Source organism: Canis lupus, chromosome 18 (genome assembly GCF_011100685.1).
Source record: "Canis lupus familiaris isolate Mischka breed German Shepherd chromosome 18, alternate assembly UU_Cfam_GSD_1.0, whole genome shotgun sequence".
Taxonomy (NCBI): domain Eukaryota; kingdom Metazoa; phylum Chordata; class Mammalia; order Carnivora; family Canidae; genus Canis; species Canis lupus.
The window spans coordinates 17,659,780-17,675,741 of record NC_049239.1 but is presented as its reverse complement, the minus strand read 5'-3'; the positions used below and the strand labels follow the sequence as shown (position 1 = coordinate 17,675,741).

Sequence of the window (15,962 nt, the reverse complement as noted above, 5' to 3'; positions counted from 1 at the left end):
CTTATGAAAGAAGTGATTAGGAGAACTTATGACTAAAAACAAACATACATGGGGCAGCCCGGGTGGCTCAGCGGTTTAGTGTAGCCTTCAGCCCAGGGCCTAATCCTGGAGCCCCAGGATCGAGTCCCACATCAGGCTCCATGCATGGGGCCTGCTTCTCCCTCTGCCTGTGTCTCTACCTCTCTCTCTCTCTCTTTGTGTGTCTCTCATGAATAGGTAAATAAAATCTTAAAAAACAAACACACACTGGAATTAGAACCTTGGTACATTTATGCACAATGAAAGATCCCATCACTGATAAAGCATTTACACACTCAAATGGCATAAAAATATGAAAGTAGACCCGTTATCTGGTTCCATAGTCATGTAAATCCCATGACAGATTAAATGGAAAAAAAAAAAAACCCCAAAAAACAAAACCAGGACTCAAAACTGTCTACACATGAGCTAATGAAAACCGTTTACTTATATATCTTGAAAAAGACCAGAAGGCTCTCTGCCAGATTTTTGATAATTTTAATAGTGATTGTATCACAGGAATAGAATTTTATTTTTTTAAATGCTTGTATTTTTTCAAAACTTCATTAACTGAACATGTTTTAATTTTATCATCAGGAAAAAAAACTGAAAACAAATCTGACATTTTAGAAAACACACTATAGGTTAAAATTTGTTCCTGCTACGTTGAGTCAATGGAAAAAAGTGTAAGACACAAATCTTTATTTAATTTTTTTCTTCTATTTTCATTAAGAAAAAAACAATTACATGTGAAGAAAGTAGTTTTATGTTCATAATTTTTTATGTATATGTGTATGTATATTATTATATATTATTATTTCATGTTTAAATTGTTTGGCTTTATTCTACATTTAAAAAGACTGTGTCAGAGACCAGGCTATTCAATGGCAGGGAAACTACAGGGATTAATAAGGAGTGTAATTATATGTGATTGCTAATTAACAAATAGCAATCTCGGCTTCTAAGGTTAGGAGTTCTAAAAATGAGAGAATGAGATGGTCTCCAAGATCTTTCTAGCAAGCATGAAAAACATAGTTATGCTGGTGGCAGTGAAGGCCTGGACTCATTAAGTTTTGAGGTATAAGGAAGCTAGTGCTGAGATTCGGGAGGGCTTAAATTCCAAGGAAGGCAGAAAATGCTTCATGGGGAACCATCTGTAGCCTGCATTCCTGAAACATAAATTCCACCTGGAGCAGCAGAATTTTTTTTTTAATTTATCTATTTTAGAGAGAGCAAGCTGGGGGGGAGGGGCAGAGGGAGAGAAAGAATCTCAGGTAGACTCCCCACTGAGCACAGAGCCCTAGTGGGGCTTGACCTCATGACCTTGAAATCATAACTTGAGCCCAAATCAAGAGTATGACGCTCAACCGACTGAGTCACCCAGGTGCCCTGGAGCAGAGGCAGTTTTAAAGAAGACACGTAACTCATGGGTTTGTACAGGTACCAGGAAGGGCCTGGCTCAGTTTACATGTAAGAACTTGATATGATCTTCAAACCAATAAAGTGAGGGGAGGCAAATGGCCCCAGGAAGCGTCTGATGAATGTTTCCCCCACCTGAATTTGCAGCACTGCTAAGTCAGCATCCAGGGCCCTCTTGGTTGGCAATAATTTCTGGGTCACGTGAATTTGTCTTTGTTTCTCAGCAATCTTCAGTTTCAGGAATCGGATCTTTTCTTCCAGGACATGTATTTCAATTTCTCCATTTAGTTTCATCTTCTCTTGGATATTTATTTTTTCATAAAAGATGCACACCTCCTCTTCTCGCTGTATCAGCTGAACACCACTATGGCCAAAAGGAGAGGCAGAGGCTAAGAGGAAGTTGAGACTTATGGTAATTCCCTCTGGATTTGGGCACAAAACATCAACATTACGGAATTCCAGAAGACAATAGATATTTACTGTCTGCTCTCTAGTTAAACACTTTAAGTATTCCTGGGGATATGAGAGGGAGGGTTGTTTAGTGTCTCTGCTCTGAGCTGATCATGCAGTTGGCTGGTCACAGTATCTCTGCAAGTCCCAAAGGCTTTCTGAGGGTGGGAAAAAAATGTCATTCCCCATGCATGAATGAAGTGACCCCATAATCTGATTTTCTGCAGACCCGTTTCTTGGGCCCGGCTTGCCAACCGAGGTCTGGCCAGAAGTACCCAGGCAGGGGGCCAGGGAATGTGTTTCTGCAGTGATTCTATGGAACTTGCCAGGCCTATTAGGGTTTTTTTTTTTTTTTTTTTTTAAGTTGAATATTTTTGATGCAGATTTCCCCCTAAACAGGCAAAGCTCTGTCCTTTGTAATCACGCCAGGGGAAAGACCCCTCCATGTGAGGAGAATGTGGGAAAGAAACAAAGTAAGAATTTTCCAATTCCAGCCCTACAGGTCTGACCAGGGCCTGGGAAACATACTGCCTAAATAATTTGTTTTGTGCCGAGAGCCAAATAAGAGCACTTTTTTCCCCTCTCTCTCAGAGAAAACACCTGCCAGTAGTTTGAAAAAGTAGTGTCCTTCGCACCCTGAAGCTCTTCCCACACTCTGCATAGCCATTATCCCAGAGTTCATCTTTAGTTGCTTTTATCTCTTTCTCTCTCTCTTCCCTTATAGTGTGTGGACACATAATTGGATTTGCTTAATCTTAATGTTAAGATTATTATATTTCATCTGCCATTTTAGTGGCTCTTCTGGGGATCCTCTCATTTCTCCTGACAACAGAAGCCAGCAGCAATGATTTACCACCTTTCTGTGCTTGTAGGGTCCAATGCTTAGAATGTGGCTTCACGTGGAGCAGCCCACAGTCAAGCCACGATGAGGCCAGAAGCAATCCCTACAATCTCACTTAGAGCTCCCCATAGCTCAGGCAGCTTGGGAACCCCGCTACAGCAGTCACTGTGAGTAACATAACCGTAGCCTGCAAAAAATAATGCTCTTCGAAGAGTCTTACCTGCTGAGAAAGCGAGTTGGGAGAATTACTTGACAAATATCATACTAGGACCAAACCTGTCACAAAGGTGGTTACAAGATCCGAAGACTTATTTATGTCGATTATACTGAAATAACTTGCTGGTATCAGGGGCAGCCTGAAGGGTAGCTTGGGGAAGACCCCTGATCTTTGAGTGAGCCACCTACACCCACCTAAAGCCTACTCTTGCCTGTCTCTCTCTTAAAAGAACAACTTCTTATTTTCAGGCCACACACGCAGCTCACCCCCCCCTGCACCCCCACAAGAGGCGAGTGAACCCAAAACGTCAAATGCCCCCCACTACCCACCATCAAGTCTAGAGAGGAAAAGGGGCAGGCAACCTGCCTAAATGGGATCTCTGGGTTTCATTGCTCACATGATGTTCCTGTTTTTTTTTTTTTTTTTTTTTTGTTTTTAAGATTTATTTATTCATGATAGAGAGAGAGGCAGAGAGGCAGAGATACAGGAGGAGGGAGTAGCAGGCTTCCTACCGGGAGCCCGACGTGGGACTCGATCCCAGGACTCCAGGATGATGCCCTGGGCCAAAGGCAGGCGCTAAACCGCTGAGCCACCCAGGGATCCCCCAGATTCCTGGCTTTTTACCTTTCATTTCGACGCTGAACAGCTTTTTCATACTTCTTGCGCAGCTGCACCATCTCCTCTTCGACGGTGGTGATCATACTGGCCAGCCTGTCGATGTTATTCAGCTGGGCTTCCTTCTTCTCTTTCATTTCCTGGAGTTTTGCTACAATTTTGTGCACATCATTTTGCATGCTTTCACGGATGGTAACATTGTTGGCATGTTTCAGCATGGAATTTTGGAGCTTCCTTTAAAAATAATGGGAAAACGGGGAAGATGATCGTTTCCTTTGATTACTTTAAAAATAATGAAGACTTCAGAAAGTATCAAAGTCTCTGGGGCTGTAGTCTGTCCCTCAGAACGACAGGAGTAGTACGTAGTCCACGCGGGGACCTGGGCGTTTGTCACCTCCCAGCACCCCAAGAAGGGTGAGTACAGTACGTGAAGATACTTTGAGGGACAGGAAGAGAGACCACATTGACATAACGAATTCCAGTACGGCTGACCCTTGAGCGACGCAGGTTTGAACTGCGTGGGTCCACCTATAATGTGATTTTTTGGGACAAATACGGCACAGTGCTGTAAACGTATTTCTCTTTTTTTATGATCATCTTAACATTTTCTCTTCTCTAGCCTACTTTATTGTAAGAATACAGCATATAATACATATAACACACCAAATATTTGCTAATCAACTGGTGCCTGGTCAGCAGGAGGTTATTAGTAGTTAAGTGCTCTACAGGGATTGGCCCCCTGTGACCCGTGTGTTGTTCAAGAGTTAACTGTATATTGCTATAATAGTTCTACTTTATTAGTAGTTATTATTAACCTCTTACTATGCCTGAGTTATAGGTTAAATTTTATCATAGGTATGTATGTGTAGGGGGGAAACCCCATAGAATATTTAGGGTTCAGTAGTATCTGTGGCTTCAGGCAGCCACTGGGGGTCTTGAATGTATCCCTCGTAGATAAGAGGGGCTACTGCAGTAATTTATTTGAGAGAGAGAGCACGAGCAAGGGGAGAGGGAGAGGGTCAAGCAGACTCCCTGCCGAGTGCAGAGCTTGGAGTACCATGCAGGGCTCAGAATCCTGAGGTCACGCCCTGAGCCAAAGTTAGACTTTTAACGGACTGAGCCACCCAGATGCCCCAAATAAGGACTATGTTTATTGATAAGAAAAGCGAGCCCAGAGAGGTAAGTTAGCTTGCCCAAGGGCATGCAGCCAGTCAGCTGCGGGGCTGGGATTTGAGTCTAGAAAGCTACCTCTCTTAACCACTCTGCTGTACGGCCTCCTACAAGCACAGTAGATGCTTCAAATCTATATCCAGGGGGTGCTGGTTAATAAATATTTGATTGTCTTCCAACTTTAAATGCAAAGTGATCAGATTTGTGCTTTTCTTTCTAATTCAGTAAATTAAAACAGTATACAAACATGGTTTTTTATTCACTTAAAAATATGGCTATCCAACGTGGAAGCATACAGAATCGCATTCAGATGCTTAGAGTGTCATTTGTAAAGCATCTTTGAGCAAGGGCTCTTCCAGCTTTGTTATATGAATATCTTCTACTTTACTATTCCCAGGTATTTTAGAGTTCAATGAATCAGAAGAGAAACTTTTGAAAAGACAATAGTTATTATTACACTTACCTTTCTTGAGTAACTGCACTATTTCTTAAAATTTCCAGTTCGTTTAACAACATTTTATGCCTTTCTTTTATCTCATTTACTTTCTGGTGAGCTTTGTGAAGTAAGTTAACAAATTTGTTTCTTTCATTTCGAATAGTGTCATACAATTTAGCAAACTCTTTGAGTCTGTGGAAACATGAGGGTTTTTTTTTTTTTGAAACTTGTGAAATAAAATCCATTTTTTCCCCACCTAACAAGATAGATCATCATGTAATTCTTTTACCTGCGATGAATTTCACGTTTTTTCTTCTTGTGTATCCTGATTTCAAGATCCTTTGTTTTGATCTCCTTAACAATGTTGGTATATCTTTGCTGAAATATGAAAATTAAGTGTGAAATTAAAAAAGAAAGAAAAGCCCACCACCATCAACATATGGACACTCCAGCTTCACCCTAGCTCATTCCTGTCCAGTAAGGAGGAGAAGTCGGTCTTAGCCAGCTGAGTTGTACAGTTGAGGGGAAACTGTAAGGGAGAGATCTGGAAGCTGTCTGCCCAGCTGAACTGAATTAAGGACAAGAAAGAACAAGAAAAAGGGAAAGAAAAGAGCCTCTACAGGTTGGCTTTGAGGAAAAGTTTGGGGAACTTTTGAGAGAGCCTAGGAATGAGTGTGGATGGCACAGACGGGCTGGGTAAGTGAGGAGTCTGTGGAGGATAGCTGAGGAGAGGGGATTTGTAGTTAGTTTTGACAGATGCTATTGTCATATTTTGTGAGAGGCCGAAGCCGTGATTAAAAAAAAAAAAAGAATTTATTTATTTATTTATTCATGAGACACAGAGAGAGAGAGGCAGAGACACAGACAGGGGGAGAAATAGGCTCCCTGCAGGAAGCCCGATGTGGGACTTGATCCCAGGACCCTGGGATCACGACCTGAGACAAAGGCAGGTGATCAACCACTGAGCCACCCAGCACCCCCAAGGCCATGATTTTAAGGTGCTTTTCCAAGAAGAAATGCTACCCTGTGTAAATGCTTGGCTCAGAACAAAGTTTGCGGGATCCCTGGGTGGCTCAGTGGTTTAGCACCTGCCTTCAGCCCAGGGCCTGATCCTGGAGTCCCAGAATCGAATCCCGCATCAGGCTTCCTGCATGGAGCCTGCTTCTCCCTCTGCCTGTGTCTCTGCCTCTCTCTCTCTCTCTCCCTCTCTGTGTCTCTCATGAATAAATAAATAAAATCTTAAAAAAAAAAAAAAAAAAAACAAAGTTTGCCCTCGGAAACAGCCAACATCTGGGTCCCATGCTAAATTCAGGAATTCTCTTTTAGTAATACATTACATTCATTTTCAACAGGAAACCTCTGAACATAATCCTTTCGTGGAATAAATGATTTTAGCTGGCATGACAGCACAGTCATTTTTTTTGCCATTGGTTTCATTGTTCTTTTGGTTTGGGATGTTGCCCTGGGTCAACTCCGGTACTTTGTTGGGAGCCCAGTAAAGTCAGGGATTTGGAGCAGTAACTAAGGGCATCCTAGCATCGGGCTAAACAATGCTGGCCTGATGGCCTTGGGAGGGACAGCAGGCGAAGGCCACTGCTCTTGATTTGTTCTTGGACAAGCCCTGGTGGCTTGTGAGCGGCTGGGGAATCAGAGACCCGCCACCTGTGCACTGTCCGCTCTGCCCTGGAAGGTCCCTACCTTATTCTTACTGAAGTTGTCATGTGCTTGAATCCTCTGCTCATTGTCATTGACCCAGTTCATTTTTCCTCTAGATTGCTGACTATCGCTAGTTGAATCCTGAAAGCCTTTTTCACACTGTATGATTGAGTTTTGTTTGGGGAAGCTGTGTAGTCAAACTTGAAGGATACAATTACAGCTTCCTAACGAACACGGTGTACAGCTGAGGATCTCCTGAACTCTTACGGTAAGTAATGGATGGTTACAAAAATGCAGTTACCTGAGCTTTCAGGAAATCCTTGGATTTTTGGTCCTTCTCATCAATTTTGATTTGAGTCATACGGACAAGGTTGAAGACAACGTCTCGCATGTTTTCTTGCTCCTTTAAAAGCTTATTTTCTTCTGCAAGTTGTTGTTCCACTAACTTGGTCTCAGCTTCTGATAGGATTTTCTTTTGAAAAGCACAACATATTATAACTTTTTTCTTTGAAGAAACATACTAGGGCCAGTACCTTAATTTTTTTATTTCCTTTGTAGAATTTATTTTACTAGGATGTAAAACAAAGTAATGACTGCCTTAGCTCCAAGTAATTTATCTTATAAAAGAATGTACAAATATGATAACATGTAGTTTTTCTTAATCAGACTGTATTTTCAAGTAACTTTAAGAAAAAGAAGAGACAGGGCAGCTTGGGTGGCCCAGAGGTTTAGCGCCTTCGGCCCAGGGCGTGACCCTGGAGACCCGGGATCGAGTCCCGCGTCAGGGCTCCCTGCATAGAGCCTGCTTCTCCCTCTGCCTCTCTCTCTGTCTCTCTCTTTGTCTCTCATGAATAAATAAATTAAATCTTTAAAAAAGAAAAAGAAGAGACATAAAACATGTTTTTGACAGTGCTTGAATAAATAAAATTTGAAAATCTAGAATTAGACATTGGTGAAATAAAGCATATATTATTTTAAAACTGATTATATACTCAATAGCCCTTTTATTTTAATTTTTGCTGGTTCAAACACATCCTTTTTTCCCAAATTCAATGTGGGGTTTGGTCTCTGAGATGAAGAAACAGACCCACATGAGGAAGGATCAGTATTGATGAGCTTTTGTGAAGCATAGTTACAAACACAACTCTTTATTAATCATTCTCAGATAGAAGCTTAAATAAGAGTTGACATTAACCTGTTGGGCCAAATTCCTTTTAGCCACTTCCACTTCCTTGTGGAGTTCTCTCCTTCTCTCAGATAACGTAGAGTCATCTTTAGGGATAGCTTCAATCTGGAAATAAAAATTTTAAACTGGCATTTCCACAAGAACAAAATATTCAGTGTCACGTAGTCAAACCCATGATGTACCTTTTGCAAAAGGCGGACAAATTATGATTCTCAGTCTCACAGGAACTGCCTTTTATGCTGAATATTTTTTATAAAATCCTGGTAAACGAAAACATAAAAATCTGCCCCACATCTATAATTCACCAATTGCAAATATTCTATTTCTGCTTCATTTGGAAATAAAATATATTTTACTAATAATAGCTGCTAATAATTATAGAGCATTGACAATGTGTCGAGAAAGGTTCTAAGTGCTTATATGTATGGTCATATTTAATCCTCACAATAACCCTATGTGATAGGTAATATTATTATCTCCAGTTGTACAGATGAAGGGAAGGAAGAACGTTTAAGCAACTTGCCTCAGTGATACAGATGCAAACTCAGGTAGGTTAGACTCAGAGTCCACGATCCTCACACTGTATTCGATTGGTTCTCTAACTCATGACTCAGTACTTTGGAAACATGCATGTTCGAGTGATATTTATTATACTTATAAAATGTGAATTCACATACTAAATCCTATAGATTAAAAAATAGGAACTATTTATTAATAATAGTAAGAATACTTGGCTACTCTTTATTTTTAAGATTTTATTTATTTATTCATGACAGACACAGAGAGAGAGAGAGGCAGAGACAAAGGCAGAGGGAGAAGCAGGCTCCATGCAGGGAGCCCGATGTGGGACTCGATCCCAGGACACTGGGATCATGACCAAGGGTAGACGCTCAACCACTGAGCCGCTCAGGCGTCCCTACTTGGCTACTCTTATGTCATTCAAGGAATAGCTGGAAAGTTCTTACCCAAAAGAGAAGTCTCTTAACTGTTTTGTTGAAACCTGACATTCTACCCTTACATTTCTATTGCATTCGCTTGTGCTTTTGTCCTCTGCTAAAGTACTTCGGGAGAAAGTACCTTTCATTCTATCAGTCTTTGCTGTCTTGCTAGATTCTTTATGATGGAGGAGAGAACAGGGAGGAGGAGGACACATGGCAGCTTCCGGGGAAACACTATCCAAACGCAGGAGGGGTTATCCTGGGTGCTGACAGCACACTTGACTTAGAGCAGATTTAGAGTTGATCGTTGTACCAAAAGCACAGGACTCCAACCTGATATGGTTTATTTCCTACTGCGACAGGCAACAAAATGGAAGAGTGGCTAAAATTTGTATCAAGAAGGAAAGCTCATACTGTTTAGTAATGTAAAGGTCACCTAACAGACTCTTTCTGAGATTTATGTTGCTTTTTAAAAGTAGCTAAAGTAGGGGCACCTGGGTGGCTCAGTCGGTTAAGCGTCTCCCTTCAGCTCAGGTCATGATCCCGGAGTCACAGGGTAGAGCCCAGTGTCAGGCTCCCTGCTCAGTGGGGAGTCTGCTTCTCCCTCAACCATTGCTCTTTCCCCAGCTCATGCTCTCTCTCTCTATCTCTCAAAAAATATGTTTTAAACACCTTTAAAAATAAGTAGCTAAAGTAGGTCTTTGGATGTCCCAACATCCACGAGCCTGTGCCTCTTCAGTAGCACCTTCTGTACCCTCAGATGCCCAAGATGCCCAGCTTCCATCCCACCTGGGGAGCTAGCTGTTAAGAAGTACACACTGGATTAGAAAGATGAGACATGGTCTTGTGAAATCCATGTAACGATATACAGAATTTGTGATTTTTTAAAATAGATTTTTTTTATTTATTCATGAGAAACACACAGAGAGAGACAGAGAGAGAGAGGCAAAGACACAGGCAGAGGGAGAAGCAGGCTCCACGCAGGGAGCAGGACGTGGGACTCGATCCCGGGTCTCCAGGATCACGCCCTGGGCCGAAGGCGGCACTAAACAGCTGAGCCACCCGGGCTGCCCCAGAATTTGTGATTTTGATGAGCAGATAAATGCAAGTGCAGATCAGAGAAGGAACAGCTAAAAGTAGACTTAAATAATCAGGGAAGATTTTTTGGAAGAGTTTAAGAGCAAGAAAGAGTTTGATTTCTCCTTCTGGAGAGTGGAGTCGATTCTTCCAGAGGAAGTCCAGCAAGCATCCCAGTTCCTGGCTACTTCTCTGCCACAGGGGCCCAGGAGTGGGCTACTCCAAATGCTTTGCTCCCCAAGTGTAGGCAAATCTGTATAGGAATGCTAACTGGGACCAGGGAAGCTTCCAGGGTTTTTTACAGAAGATGTGATGAGGGCACACTCACTAGCTACTCTGTCAATTAAAGGCTCCTAAGAAATCTTCCTGGTTTCAGGTCTCAGACATTTAGGTCCAGTGTTTGGAATTACAAGCAATCCTGCAACAAATTATATTTATTTCTGAATCCTGGCTAGCTGATACCATTTTTAATTCTCCATAAACTCAATCCTCAAGTTTCAGATGAGAATTAGGATGCAAAAAAAAAAAAAAAAAAAAAAAAGAGAGAATTAGGGATGCTTGGTTTGTGGAAGGGGTAAGAAGGTGGCCCATTGGTAGCGAGCCTGCTGGTTGCCTAACCTACATCCACCTTCTACTTTGACTTTACTAATAAAACCCCAGTTTTGTTCATAGCTGCAATGTATCCAGGATTCCTCAGACTCTTTTGCAGCTGGGAGTGACCAGCTGAACCAGGACAGGCCAGTGAAATGTAAATGGAAGTCTGCTGGAGAACACCCCTGAGAGGGCGACTGCTTTCCTGTTAAAAAGACAGAGTCAGGGATCCCTGGGTGGCGCAGCGGTTTGGCGCCTGCCTTTGGCCCGGGGCGTGATCCTGGAGACCCGGGATCGAATCCCACGTCGGGCTCCCGGTGCATGGAGCCTGCTTCTCCCTCTGCCTATGTCTCTGCCTCTCTCTCTCTCTCTCTGTGACTATCATGAATAAATAAAAATAAAATCTTTAAAAAAAAAAAAAAAAAAAGACAGAGTCAGGGATCCCTGGGTGGCGCAGCGGTTTGGCGCCTGCCTTTGGCCCAGGGCGCGATCCTGGAGACCCAGGATCGAATCCCACATCAGGCTCCCGGTGCATGGAGCCTGCTTCTCCCTCTGCCTGTGTCTCTGCCTCTCTCTCTCTCTCTCTGTGACTATCATAAATAAATAAAAATTAAAAAAAAAAATTTAAATCTTTAAAAAAAAAAAAAAAAAGACAGAGTCAGTCAAGTCAGCTACCATATGGCTTTTATTTTCTTCCCTCTCAACTTTGTTCAGTCTTATGCCTAAACGTGGAAGGTCTTGTGGCCTTCGAAACAAAATATACACATTAAGGATGACAGAAAAAAAAGAGCCAAGAGCATCCTGAGCCTGCCTCTGGACTTTTTATGACGTGAATAAAACAATCCCCTAGTTAAGCCACTGTAATCGAATTTCTGTTACTTCTGGCCAAATCGAGTCTAGTTATTTTAGTTATGTTCTAATGCTGGGGTGGCTTGAGATATTTACTGTTACATTTAAGCCCCAAATTGCATCTATCAGTAGGTTTTGTAAGCCTATTTATTTTAGTTCTTTGTTTGGGTTTTTTATTTACATTTCATTCTTAGAGAACCAACCAAAAAAAGTGTGTAAGGTAAGAAATTAAACATCTGCTCCCACCTTTACTTCAAATACTACTTCCCAGGAGTCACTGTTAATTGTCTGGTGTCTGCTCTTCCAGACATTTTTAATGCACGAACCAACATCAGTAACTTCCATAAAAGTTAAGAAGTTAGACATGATTCTGTTACAGTAAGCATCCTAATTATTTGATATCAAAAGAACCTCAGTTTCTTTAAGGCTTTGATATTTTCCTAAAATATTTCAAACTTTCATGAGGTTTGTGGCTTGAATTTCTGGAGTCTCTACAGTCAAAAGCCACAGGAGAATCAAACCACTGTCTCCAGGGGGAAACGAGGTCTGAGGAGTAGCTGGAACCCTTTATGCTTTACCTTTTATCTCTTTCCTTTTTGGACCGCGTGCAAGGCTGAAATGTTCACTCATGCTGGGAGTGACTATTTTCAAGTACTGCCAGCCAGCGTAGGACTTGGCCGGGCTAATAATAAGCCATAAGGTCAAAGAGGAAGATAGTCTCTCCCTGAAACAAACTGCACTAGGGCAAAAACCTAGATTGTTTGCAAACCCAGTGAAGGAAGAGGATTTTATTTTATTTTATTTTTTTAAATTTTTATTTATTTATGATAGTCACAGAGAAAGAGAGAGAGAGGCAGAGACATAGTCAGAGGGAGAAGCAGACTCCATGCACCGGGAGCCCGATGTGGGATTCAATCCCGGGTCTCCAGGATCGCGCCCTGGGCCAAAGGCAGGCGCCAAACCACTGCGCCACCCAGGGATCCCAGGAAGAGGATTTTAATATGTTTTAATTTCTGTTAGTTTTATATTCATCGGGTGCTCTTTTGTAAATTGAATAGCTAGAAGTGTCCTAACATAAATAGCTTCTATTTATTAAAATCTGAACAACTTGTGAGCCTTCTACTGCAATCTCCCCTTGGGTCAAGGTCATTCGTTACGTATTTGTGTTCAGGCAGGTCAATGTATAGTGGCGACCCTCATCATCAGAAACAGCTCCCAACTAGCTTTATAGCATCCCACTCTTAATTATGAAGAGATAGCCACAGGGCCTGTAAATTAGCCCAAAGTTTCTACTTAAACATCGTAGTGTGCTAGGACCTGGGCTAAGATGGATTAGTTTGTAGTAAACCAATGCTCCTAACGAGAATAACTTGAAAAGTTCGATCAAAAGATGTGTTTGAAGGCTTAAGAGTTGCAAAGGTAAACAGAGTTAAAGTCTTCAAAGGTTCTAGCCCTGAGAGGTAGTAAATTACTAATTTATATGGACTCTAATTAAAGTCAAGGATGAGTGTTGGACCCTTTAACCACTTTAGGCTAAAGCATGGAAAGAGAATGCAAAACTAACTAAAGCATATCTAAAATGGGGAAAATAGAACAACTGGAAATAGAAATAGGACAATTCATCTGAGCCTCTATGATGGGTTGGATGCATTTTATTTTACTTTTATTTATTTTTTTCTTTTTAAAAATGTTTTATTTATTTATCCATGACAGACACAGATAGATGCAGAGAGAGAGACAGAGAACTAGCAGAGGGAGAAGCAGGCTCCATGCAGGGAGCCCGACGTGGGACTGGATCCCGGGTCTCCAGGATCAGCCTCTGGGGGGAAGGTGGCTGGCGCTAAACTGCTGAGCCACCCGGGCTGCCCAGTTGGATGCATTTTAAAATTAGCATTCTCTGATTTCCTTTTCTTTATCAATAGCAACAACAATTTCTTAAAATATTTTTACTTCAAAAAGATGGCACTGATCTTGAAAAATCAAAACGTAGTGTATAGCACTCACCTCTAATAGAAGCCTTTGATGTAGTGCTTGAGTTTGAGTGAGTGCATCCCAGGACACTTTCAAGAGTAGCTCCATCTTTTTTAAATTTCGAAAATCTCGTTCTTTTTCTCTTTGCTTACGAGAAAGTTCATCATGGTAGTTCTGCTTGTCAATGAGACAGTTTCGTAAATTGAGATCCAAGATCCCTCTGTTCCAGGTAAAGAGGGAAAATGAAGGTGATTTGTCATCAACTGCCCTTCATGTTTTTCAAGGCAGCATGCTCAGCATATTCATACAGAACTATCCTCATATTAGAATCAACTTTTAAATCATGCCAAAAGCAACTTTGGAGGTTGACATATAATTGAGTCACAGTCTTATAAAAAATGCAAATGGAATAGCAGCTCAGCAGAAACAGAGGCTCAGAGGCTGAAATTTTATTTAAAAATAGGAATTAACACCTTCCCAAGGAACTGCACCACAGAGGTATTCCCATTAAGAAAAACTCATGATTACCCCAGAAATACCATTCATCTGTTGGAAAAATCCCTCACCTATAGCATACTCCAGTGATACACTTTTCAGAGGCACATTTCAAAAACCTACCAAAATACAATACATTGTTCCTTAAGATTTGGTCATAAGAAATTGAAGAAAATGATGAGTAAAAGGTGGGGAAGATATTTGGAAATACTCTATGTAATATTTTTTAAATGGTAAAAATCTATAAAATACTTAATTGAATCAACATTAATCTATTTGAGATTATGTAATGATCCTCAAATATAAATTGAAGAAAAATTTTGATGACATATCCCAGAGATATTACTAACCTTTCAGTTAGTGAAGTTGCTTCACTCACCCTGGTTAATTCCAGGAGCTTGACCAATTGGTTATATTCTCGTTCTTTGATTTCAAGTAAGGCTCGTTTACCTTCAACTTCCTTTATTACATCTTCCTTCTCTTCCATTATAGAATTAATTTTGGTTTCAACTTTCTTTAGTGAGTCATTTAGTTCTTTGAGTTCATATTCCAAGACAATTTTTTTCTTTTCCATTTCTCTGTGGGGGATACATACATACATGTACAGATACATACACACATATATGTGTACACGCACACACACACACACACACGTCTGAGTCCATGCTATCTTTACCTATTTTTATTTTCTGAGAGGGCAACAGAGGAGCTAGTGATGAATTCAGAAGTGGGGTGAGGATGACGGGTGGGCGAGGCTTGGGGTGTATCTCCACTGAGGGCCAGTGAGGGCAGTGATTTGTTCTGCTTCCTCACTTTCTTCCCAGATCCCCAGTGTAGCATCTCCTGGGATCTACCCTCATCCTGACCAGCCTCCCTGAATCTCTCAACTTTGGTGGTGGTGGCGTGGCCTTCAGAACTGTTACGAACACCTGCTTTTTTCCCTTTGCACCAGAGCAAGCATACTGTTTCTCCAGAATTCTTGTATCTTCACTTATTTTTATCTTTGGGGGTCCTCTAAACCTTGAGAAATTTCTCCATGATTTCTGCCTCCAAATCTACTCTGAATGTTTGAGGGTGTTCCCCCATGTGAACAGTTGGTGAAGTGAAGAATTGCTGTCATCTTGGCATTAGGCTTCTGGCTGGCTGACACACTTCTAGAACACGGAAATTCAACACAGTTCAAATCACTTATCTCTTGCAGAGCTCTATGAAAGCCAGTTGGAATTCTCCATACACATTTAATTTGTAAACTCGAAAGACAATATTGACCCCAAATTAAGACATAACTGTTAGGCATGATAGTAATATGCTGCATTACTTTCTTTTAATGAACTTGACACACACACGCAACCTCAACAAGGCCAAATGCAGATAATTCGAAGGTCTTAAGAGTAATTCGATGTGTTCAGTGGTTAATATTCTTGTTTTAGCATGCACACATAACTTGGGGGAGAGTAGGATGGGAGGGATTAAGGATAATACTAAATCATACACTTTTTTGCGTGTCGTTTTTTCTATCTCTTTTCCAATTTGTACAGGAACAGCTTGATGATGGACCACCTCGTCCTAGTAAAGAAACAGGCCCGTGTTACATTATGTAGTGTTAGGCCAGAAAGCAGTTAAGACAAATTAAATAGAAAAGAATTATGATGTATAGAATTCTTGCTGCCTGTCCTGTACTGTGCAGGGTGCTTTAATTATTTCATTTAATACTCACAGTGACCTTAGAAGACAGCTACAGTTGTTAGCGGTTTAAAGAGGAGGCAGCAAAAAAAAAAAAAAAAAAAAAGAGGAGGCAGCTGAGTGTAACTAATGCTGTTTGCTCCCTATAGGAATGTATGCCCAGCCTTCGGGGGCGGTGGGATGGCTGCTAACAGCCCACGCTTGGTCTCCTCTGGGGGACTGCTCCTGGCCCACAAGAGCTGCCTTACCAAGGGATAAGGAGTCGAGGGAAGAGGGCATCCTCTGTGACCAGTGGTATAAGGCCCATCCCCTCCACCTCTGGACGGAAATCATGGTCTAGAGTTCCCCCT

General features: G+C 41.5%; 1 protein-coding gene and 1 long non-coding RNA gene across 9 annotated transcripts in view; one reads left to right on the top strand and one right to left on the bottom strand.

Annotated features, from left to right (window-relative positions):
• The window catches only part of CCDC146 (coiled-coil domain containing 146), a 119,202-nt gene that overhangs the window by 8,630 nt on the left and 94,610 nt on the right, over window positions 1-15,962 (bottom strand). For 7 of the 8 annotated variants that reach the window (XM_038562783.1, XM_038562784.1, XM_038562786.1 and 4 more), the window contains 9 exons: window positions 15,422-15,495; window positions 14,280-14,507; window positions 13,468-13,654; window positions 8,018-8,113; window positions 7,124-7,294; window positions 5,456-5,544; window positions 5,194-5,358; window positions 3,570-3,794; window positions 1,573-1,801 (listed from right to left, as the gene is read on the bottom strand). In XM_038562783.1, the coding sequence (XP_038418711.1) occupies window positions 1,573-1,801; window positions 3,570-3,794; window positions 5,194-5,358; window positions 5,456-5,544; window positions 7,124-7,294; window positions 8,018-8,113; window positions 13,468-13,654; window positions 14,280-14,507; window positions 15,422-15,495 (1,464 nt within the window). The remainder of the gene's footprint in view (window positions 1-1,572; window positions 1,802-3,569; window positions 3,795-5,193; window positions 5,359-5,455; window positions 5,545-7,123; window positions 7,295-8,017; window positions 8,114-13,467; window positions 13,655-14,279; window positions 14,508-15,421; window positions 15,496-15,962) is intronic. The other variant, XM_038562785.1, reaches the window with a different exon arrangement.
• LOC119877234 overlaps window positions 6,617-15,962 on the top strand; it is a 48,692-nt gene continuing 39,346 nt past the window's right edge. The window contains exon 1 of the long non-coding RNA XR_005373208.1: window positions 6,617-7,090. This is a non-coding gene — a long non-coding RNA (uncharacterized LOC119877234). The remainder of the gene's footprint in view (window positions 7,091-15,962) is intronic.